The sequence below is a fragment of the Magallana gigas genome, chromosome 6 (assembly GCF_963853765.1).
Source record: "Magallana gigas chromosome 6, xbMagGiga1.1, whole genome shotgun sequence".
NCBI lineage: Eukaryota > Metazoa > Mollusca > Bivalvia > Ostreida > Ostreidae > Magallana > Magallana gigas.
Window position 1 is genome coordinate 24,568,474 of NC_088858.1, and position 9,821 is coordinate 24,578,294.

At 30.8% G+C, this 9,821-nt stretch overlaps 2 protein-coding genes across 3 annotated transcripts; both read left to right on the forward strand.

Annotated features, from left to right (window-relative positions):
- Positions 1-529: 529 nt before the first annotated feature.
- Positions 530-5,193, forward strand: LOC105329521 (uncharacterized). Of its 2 annotated transcripts, none has more exons than XM_066088052.1 (12): positions 530-723; positions 946-1,057; positions 1,367-1,414; positions 1,846-2,054; positions 2,221-2,301; positions 2,548-2,603; positions 2,769-2,834; positions 3,115-3,277; positions 4,041-4,176; positions 4,564-4,683; positions 4,774-4,901; positions 5,058-5,180. In XM_066088052.1, exons 1-12 carry the CDS (start codon positions 673-675, stop codon positions 5,127-5,129), a joined length of 1,242 nt encoding a protein of 413 aa, XP_065944124.1. In that variant the 5' UTR covers positions 530-672; the 3' UTR covers positions 5,130-5,180. The 2 variants fall into 2 exon arrangements, with proteins under 2 accessions (XP_065944124.1, XP_065944123.1); XM_066088051.1 differs by having other exon boundaries at positions 536-723; positions 5,053-5,193.
- A 365-nt stretch (positions 5,194-5,558) lies between these two features.
- LOC136276353 (uncharacterized) lies at positions 5,559-7,192 on the forward strand. Its single transcript, XM_066088226.1, has 3 exons — positions 5,559-5,702; positions 5,888-6,580; positions 7,115-7,192. The coding sequence occupies exons 1-3, from the start codon at positions 5,559-5,561 to the stop codon at positions 7,190-7,192; spliced, it is 915 nt and encodes a 304-aa protein (XP_065944298.1).
- The last annotated feature ends 2,629 nt before the right edge of the window (positions 7,193-9,821 follow it).

Sequence of the window (9,821 nt, forward strand, 5' to 3'; positions counted from 1 at the left end):
CTCTTGCTTGATTCCAGCAAGATGTAATAAATTAAACTAACTTATTTTAAACATGCACATTCCATCTGAATTCTTTATATTAATAAAGACAAAGATCTTAATCAGGATCGGAGGCTTAACCTCTGCACATTCAACTTACCTATGTATTATAAGTTCCATTTAAAATTGTAAATATGATTTTCCTATCCTTTTCTTACAGACGTCGGTTTAGGTAAAAGTAAAATTTTTCTCTTGAAATCATATTTATTAAGGTATCGCACTAGTAATATAAAGCCCCCCAAATACCGGGGGGGGGGGGGGGGGGTCCTCTCTAAACAGCCCGAATCGTAGACAATTTCAATTTACTGGTATATAAACAGATCGACGTGTACCGTTTCTTCACGTTTTCAGACAAACTATGACTGTTCTTAAAAAACACTTTTTTAAAAAGCAAATACAAGTTTTAAATAAAATTGATAATGGACCAAAATGTGTATTTAACTTAGGAAAAGGTCAATCGCAACTTCTCGGGCCGAACGGCAGAAATTGTTAAAAACATCGGGATCGAGATTGTAAAATGTTTTGGTTGCGGGAAAAGATGAATGTCAACAAATCGCCTGACAAATCTTAGTCAGAGGAAACTGGTAAAGTGGGACTTTTATATAAAGTTCTACTGTGTTGAGGATAAACCACATGGATAAGGATGTCGCTCGGAACACAAGTTGTGCAGAAGGATTAGCCGAGGTACTATACAAAGTAAATTACTCAATGTATTGTACACATGTAAATATCTATATTTCGAAGTGTGTCTGCTTTTGCAGTAGATAATTACAATGTTTTCACTTTTTGATGAAATACATTGACCTGTAGTATAGGATTCATCAAAAATTTTCGAATATCAACACAAGAGCAACTGTTAAAAAAAATTCACACGTATTCTGCATCTTTCTTTATATTCTTTAACAGATAATAGAATTGCTGCTATTCCACTTGCAAGATTCAGCTGACATCTTTCTGGATGTTCAGATTCGATCAACAGCTGATCACCTTGACAATGATATGATATTTCTGGTCAAGGGTAAGCTTCACATTATTCATAATATTCATATTATACATAAGTCAAATACACAAGTACACTGAAATTATAATTGTTAAATGCACTGATAGAAATTGCTTGGGACAAATACTCTGAAAGATTTTTCATCCAATTTAAGTGATTATTTTATCAATGTTAAAGTGCCATGCATACATGTATATCTATATATCTAAGTATCGATTTATTCTTGAATATTTATAAATATAGATACTGGTACATGTGTATACAAGCCTGTGTCTTATATTTGCAAATCTGAATTTATCGTATGAACATGTATTTGTGTTCTTCTAGTTACTAGCAACAGGCACTTCTGTATTGAAACTTTCTTCACTAAATATGGTAAGTAGCACCAAATACATTCTCTTGATTATATACAGTGTTATTGTAATAACCCTTGTTATTTTTGCCTAATCACAAATATTAAACATTTTGTCTTGATTTGAATTTGCTCCAACAGAATAGAATAATTATTTACACATATTGAATTTTTTGTCTAATTATTGGCAAAAAGGGGTTAAAGCATTTAAATTTCCTTGTACGGAGAGAATACTCTGACCTTTTGCCCACTCTGTTAGTTGGGTAGCAGACCCAGAGCGTACTGGTACTGATTTCAAACAATATCTGAAGAAATGTTAGAATACTTACCACTTACCAGTAACAGACATTGAAAGCTTTAATTTAGGTGGATTTAATGTTACTGTATTTCCTTTAATTATTGGTCTTATTAAATGTCTATTTGAAATACATTATTTTTACATTTTTTTTATCAGGAAATCATCTTCAGAAGTTTTCCAGTTTCATTATTAAAATGCAGACTATGGAGATCGAGAGCCATATTAACCTCAGTTTCAGTGAAAATGGTGAACGAGTCGGGAAGAGTTACTTTCTGGAGTCTGAAAATGGTCATTATAGGCTCAAAAGTACCAAGCACAAGTCGAAACCTGGCACAAATTCAACTGACACAGTTTTGCATATAAGGGTAAAATATTGAAAACTGTACATGAAAATTGTAAACAAACTTTGATCTAGCTAATTTTTGAAACAAACAGCCTCATGAATACTCTAATTGCATATACATGTAACTATACATATACCGTCAAAAATCAAATAAATTTTGATATTGGTTAAACCATATTGCTTTCCAGATGTTTCAAAATAAGCATATGATGATGCTGCAAGGGAAGAAACTCTATCATCATCTGAAACAGATCAGTTTGTGTTCTAAGGTGAATAGAATTCTTGAAGTTGCTAAAACCTAAATTGAAGATCAAGTCTTATACAATACATGTAAAAAAAATTCCAAGTCACTAATGTCTATCAATTGGCGAAGAACCTGCAGCTACTGAATTAATGCACTTCTAATTTTTTAAAATCTTAGATGACATACATGTATAAATCTCCCACAGTATTTGAAGATACCCTATTTTTGAAATATTCTATTTCAAGAAGTATGTGGGTGATAATTTTTGCAGGTTTCCCTTGGTCTTTCTCTAACAGTTCAAGAAAATGACTGCCATTTTGACATCAGGTACTTTATTTTATACATGTAAGGAGTGGCTATAATTATATCGATCTTTATATCAACTAATGATGCATTATTGTCGCCATTCAAGACAGAAAAAAATTGAAGAGCATTTAAATTAAATTACAAAACAAACTAATTCATTTAATTTTTTTGGTTGATACACTGAAGACCATGTAGGGAGGACTTTCCAACAGCAATATTTCCAGTTTCAACAAATACAGAGTATTTACTAAGGTGAAAATTTTTACTAAATTTTTTCTAGGTTCACATCCAGGATCTAGTCTTCTGGAAGATACATGTATTAATGTATACCTGAACTCTTGTCAATTATTCTACTATCCTATTACGTGTATAATATCTAATTGAAAAATAAACTTCATTCCTTTGTACACTAAATCAAAAACAGAAGATGTCTTTTATTATTTATTTGTACCATAATGTCTACTGAATTATACCTATAAGGCAGAATATTTTCTACAGTGAAATTGCTGGTAAAAATGGCATTTTCTTTCAGTGAAACACAATACAATCCATTAACAGTTCTTGGCAAGACTGTAAGCAGTACTGTAGAGGAGCTAGCAATCATCCCAGATTTGTCTGATGTGACTTTCCAACTTGTCACAGTAGGGTTGAAAACAATTTGTAAAATTCAACCAGATACACCATCTTTGGTTATGGTAAATATTTGCAGTATGCATTATTATCCTATTCTTTTATTTTGAAAAAAAAAATTGTTTTTTTTCTCTACATTCGAGATTTCAAAATTCAGAAATTCAATTTGTAAATTGATGTATCTTTTGTAAGCACCAAAAAGACACTCTGGAATCATTTACTAGATTTTGATCTAGCTAATGATTCCAGAGTGTCTTTTTGGTGCTAGAACCATTATGACGTCATAATTGATTTGAAGAATCTTTTTCCCGTACTTAACAGCTTTAAAGGAATTATGTAGAAAATTAAACAACTTCTTGGCATTTTATGTTAAATCATGGGAAAAGTAATCAGGTACTTATATTCAATTTGACATCATTTTAAAGAGGAGGTCAAGAGCTTGTTTAATGTCATTTTTGGAGAGACTATAGGCATTCTAGATATATTTCAGTAGTGAAAAATGGACAAAACTCCGGGACTTGTTACTTTAATTTATCTTTCATATTTTCTAGAAAATGGTTGTTTAAAACATGATTTTTCATTGTGTTTACAAAAAAATTTAAGCCCCAGTACACTCTTTAAAACAAAGCTATTATTATGAAGCATCATTGAAAGAATTTATATCTTGAATTTCACAAACCTGTAGGCACCTTCCATTTACAAGATCTTGACCTTAAACATAATTTGTGTGGGCAAATTCAAGACCGATCAAAACTTTTTGCAAGTTTCAAAAATTACACTGGGTAAAAATAATCCTGTATACAGTATATTCAAATCATTGTTTAACAGCTCTCTTGGTATGGTCCAGGAAACATTCCACTTTTTGACACTGCCGACACAAAATCTGAAATGGAAACTTTGAGTTTTGTGGATTGGGAAAAGTATGGAATGACGTTACCTTTAGAAAACTCTAAGCAATGTAAAGGTAATTAAATGCTTTTTTTCAGTTTAACAAGATTGTTTATTGAAATTGGTGCCTTCACCAGGATTATTACAATTAATACAATGAAATCTTATCTAAATGAATTAAAAGAAATAGAAAATACAATTTGTTATTTGTTCACTGATGAATTATATATATACAGTCAAACTTTGTTATCTCAATTGAAACTAAAAGGGATGCTTGAATACTTCGAGATATCCAAGTATTCGAAATATTTAGGGTAAAATACTTAAAAAAAATAAGTGGTTTAGACTTATAAATCACTTCGACATATCCACTGTATTCGAGATACCAGTGTTCGAGATATCAAAATTCAACTGTATGTTGATCTAAAGAGCATTAACATTTTCTTCTTCTTCTGAAAAACAGGGCACCAACCATGTCACGAGTCAGTTAGCCTGATATCCCTGAGAGGAGCCTGCTGTTTTGTACTGACACTCTATGTATATCTAAATATCACTAGTCAAGAAAATGCAGAGAAGAAAATAGGTATGAAAGTTCGAATTTTGCTCAAGTATTACAATATAAAATCCATCTTCTGAGAGATATTAACAAACGCATACATGTTATATTCTGCAGATGCACTTTCTTGGTTGAGAAAGTACAAACACAAATGGATGGACACCTATAAAGAAAAAATTGAGGTATCACTTGAAAGTGTACTTGAACAAACTTTAAAACCCCAGAGAACTACGGAAGAAGATAGGGTATGTGAACTCTACTTGCATGTATTTATAGTTCAATGCTCTACTGACAAGGGAGATAATTCATATTAGAAATATTGAATTTTAATACCATTTTTTTTTAAAATTGGTATGCTTAATTATTGAAGCACTTCTTAACAATTTGTTTTTCAAGATCAGTTTTCAGTACAGTCAAGCAATTGCCAGCATTTCAAAGTCCATATCGAATGTTGTGTTGAGATCGCCGTGTGAACAGTTTCGTAGAAAGTGTAGCCAATTGGTGGAGGTATTAACTTCTTTAAACACAGAACTTTAACAGGGAAAATAATGTCTAGTCTTTATATTGATACAGATCTATATTCCATTCATAAAATTTAACTGATTTATTATTACTCTTAAGCAGTATTACAAAAAATGTATAATGTTTGTCAAACATATCTTTTGTCAATTACGGTAAACTATTTAACCCTTCCTCAACCAAATTTAATTTAACTAGGCCTCAAATTATTTTTGGTTGTTTTAAAAATACCCTTAACTTACAAAAAATACACTGATGCTCCAAATAAATATGACATTGCAAAAGATGTATAAAATAACAAAATTAAGTACCGGTACTGTTTTCCAAATCAGAGTAAATGCATTTTGACAAATAACCGTAATGTAAATATTGCATACTAAAGGATGCACCTGATTTTGGTTGCACATTTGTATGTTAAACAGACAGACGATCACAATGGCTCTGTCCAACAGGCTGTTAGCCGAAAACTGTGGAGCATTACTGAATCCATGGGAATTTACAGGCCAGCTGATGTTCTAGAAACTGTGGTAGAACCTTAAAATCCTTTAATTGACAATTTTACCTACTGAAATATATATACATGTATATATATGAGTTTTCATCAATCAGCTACCAGTTAATACATTTATCATTTCCATATCTACTTATGGAATTATATATTTATTTATGAAGGTAGTTAACAAAATAATGTTCTATTTTTCTTGATTTATAGGGTCCAACTCTTGAGAAGAATCAAAATGTAGAACAAGAGAGTCAGTCAGAACTTCAGAATTTTGAAAATGAGACTGCAGGTGGCCGTAAGATGCACTTCCATGAAGGTGAGCTAGAAGGGTTAGATTGGCTCCAGCAACCAAAGAAAGCTAATCAAGATAATTCAACTGAAACATGCAGGAAAACACATGTACTGAACTTCATAGACAATATATTGGAAGAGAGTAATAGTACATGTACCATGTTTGCTTCTCAAGAGGCCAGTTCCCATACTGTAGACGACCAAAATTCCAAGGCCAATTGTAATTACAAAATTAATGAAGAAAGGGAAAATATGCAAGAACAGGAACTTGAATATCCAGAGAATACATTAATCATTCAAAGTGGAGAAAGCAATGTTTTTACTTGTCTAAACACTGAATACAATAAAAAGCATTCTAGTGTGGAAGAGGAGAATCATTTCCATACAATAATGGAAGCAGAAGACATCTTGAATTCTAAAGATATGGGGTTTGGAGCATCTCATGGTAAAGAATCCAACTGTGAGCTGAGTGAACTGGAGGAAATTGAACATGTTCAAGATTTCAACGAAACAAATGACGAGGAGGAAGACCGAGAGCCTCTTAAGAGAACCAACAGTCTACTCCATGGAAGTTTCCATTCAAACGGCGTGGGAACTACTGCTACCGACACGGTATATTGAGTAAACTTGTAATTAACATGATATTGTTTTTCCAGGGTTCCCCCCCCCCCCATCACAAAATTTGCGAAAATGCAAAAATTACTGGATACATGATATCGCATTATTTCATTTTTATTGTTGTCAATTTTTCTTCTTTTTTAATCTTTTTAAAAAAAAAAAAATTGAAATGGGTTGGTTAAGTGACAAGTAAGACTTATAAAGTTTTTTTCGTCTTTTTTAAAATTTTATATTTACTGCACATATTTGTCTGAAATACTGTAGATTCCTAATTAAATGGGAGGAAATAATTTCCACGTAAAATCGCGAGAAGCAACCCTCGCGGTTTTAAAATCTTGCTTTTATTTTTCAGACAGTTTTGAACTATAGGATATTATAACAAAGAAATGGTGATCGTGGTTTTATATTCTCGCGATTTTTAAACAAAACGGATTCGCGGAATTAAGTACTCGTGTAATATAAGGAATTTACAGTTTATACACAACATTTGCTAATACATGTACATTATCGATGTATTTATGTTAACAGAGTAAAACTCGTGAGAAGATGGAAGCCTGGTTAGATGAAGCTCTGTTGGAGATGAGGGACTGGTTCAGTGATGAATAAAATGGTATAATAACTTGGTCATTAAAGATTTATAAATTGTTCATTTGACTGTGATATTCAATCATCTGTGCAATAAATTCTTGTACCCGGTACTTGTCTTATTTTAATTTACTTTTTATAAACCGACATCTATTTGCGTGCAAGAAATTTTCGTAATGTTTCATAGAGCCTCATCATTGCGAATATCTAGCAGCAAACCAGTTATCAAGTATCTCTTGTATTTTATTTTCCAGATAACATAATTAAAGAATTTATCACTGTGAACCAGTTTGCTGGTACCTCTTGTTAATAACAAAATAGTGTTCGCAAATAAAAGTTGCTTCTTTACATTTTCATCTTACAAAAAAAAACCGAATGTGGATGAATATCCCAGAAATAAGTCAAAACGTTAAAATGATTTCTTTCTTTTTATTATCTTTGTAAGTTTAATGTGGAAATTCATCTTTTTTCATCTGTACAATAATTCATCAAATCTTTTTTTTTTCAACATGAATGTCCCAAGGTGAAAAAATATTAAAAATATTTTTTAATGTATTCCATACATTTTCATATGATATATGCAATATGTATATATATAATTTGTTTCATTATAAACATAGTACGTTTTATCCCACTAAGGGCACACTCCATAGTATATAATATATAAACATGACATGGACTTGACCAAAAAAAAAAATACTGAGAGGAGAAAGTCCTATAAGAAGCCCTAGGTTACATTTAAATATTATAGTTGTCACATGAAGAAATGAAATAAACACACATGAAGCAAAGCAGTAGGTCAATATTATTAATATGTCACATCATCATCATCATAACAAACATGAATATGAATAAAAATGAATGAGAACCTTCCTAATGAAATCTGATGACGAAAACAATGGAGGGAGTACAGTTGTGTAGTAATGCACCAATACAGACACAAATAGAATTGTAAAGACTTTAACTTACTCTTATCAATGGACACTAATTTCATGTGTTGCCTTGCGTTTAAAGACTCGTTGGGACATAATTTCATGGAAATACAATTTTTGGAGGGGACATATTAATTTTATGAAAATACAATTTCTCTGGGGTGGAAGGTTAAAAATCATCATTTACTAATATCAGTTACAACAGTGGTCAATACTTCTGTGGCTGGGACTTCAAATAGGTATTTAAAAACAAAAACAAATAGTGGCCAGTTTTTAAAGTTTTCATTACTTTTTGATAATTTTCAATACCATGTATCATAATCTAGTACAGTATTTATCAGATGATTAAAAAAAAAAAATTTTTGGGAAAAGTAGCACTGTAGCTTTTTGATATAGACATACAAGTGTAAGCTTACAGAAAAATCCCCTAACAACATCTCTATTTAAGACTGTGCTAATGATTCTCTCAGACATAATGATTTACAAAACAATAAATGATAGATTTAGCCATGAGAAATAACAATTAAAAATGAATGCCATGCTTTCTGTAAAATCTCAACGTTTATAATAAATTTGATATTTAAAACATGATTTTAAGAACATACGTTTAACAAATTGAGCATTGGCTGACTTATGGTAACAAACAAACAAACAAAAATATAGTAAAAATTAATGGAACATAAGAACAGCTTTTTCACATGATTTGAAAAAAAAATTGTTTTAAATATTTACAGCACTAGTAGGTGAATATGTACAGAAATGTCTGATTAAAAGTAAACAACCACACACAATGATAACTAGTTAAAATTAAAGAGATCTACATAATGTAGTTTAGAATAATTATTAATTAATTCATTAATAATTACACATGTATTACAAAATATAGGTAACCCAAAATATGTTAACCTGAATGCAATCAGGAAATAAAAGTAATATTTTTACATTAAGAAATCTATTCAGAGATGACCTAACCTAACAAATAATGAGGATTCATGACCACGGGATTTTTTTTTTTTCCAATTTGAGCCTATATAAAACCTTTAATAATGCTTTTGTAAAAACAACATTCAAAATTAGCACAAAAATAAAAGTGGTTTGCTAAAAAAAAAAAAAAATTGTCATTACTTTTAACGATACCGTGATTTTCACTGAAAATATGAACACGCTCTGTGACTTGAAGATAAAACAGAAATTGATATGTATAATCTCCTCAAGGAACCTAGCTTATAACAGTCAAGAATGACCTTTGTTGCTTAAAAAAAAATCGCACTAAGAAAAGTCTCCAAAAAAAAATCTCAATTTTTTTTTTTTCATCTATCCTAATTAAGCATGTATGTGTTTAAAAAGTAAAACTATTAAAGATAAAACAGAGAAGTTTTAACATTTAAAAAAAGGTGTTGGCTAAATGCGTATAGTGTTCACTCTATAACTATGAAATAACTCAACACTTGCACAAGGTCTATGGAAGAGGAAAAAATATATATATATATAACATGTGGATGATTCTAATATTGCACACATATATATGTTCAGAGATTGTTTTAACTGCAAAACAGATTTTTTAAAACACGTAACCATGACAAATTTCTCATTAGAGAATTGCACAAGACTGATATTTGCATTGTAACATTCCACATTACAAACTAAATAATTAAGTACTGATGAGTTAAACAAAACAGTCCTCGATTCCATGTCCCTAAAAACTGTTTCTTTGGTTA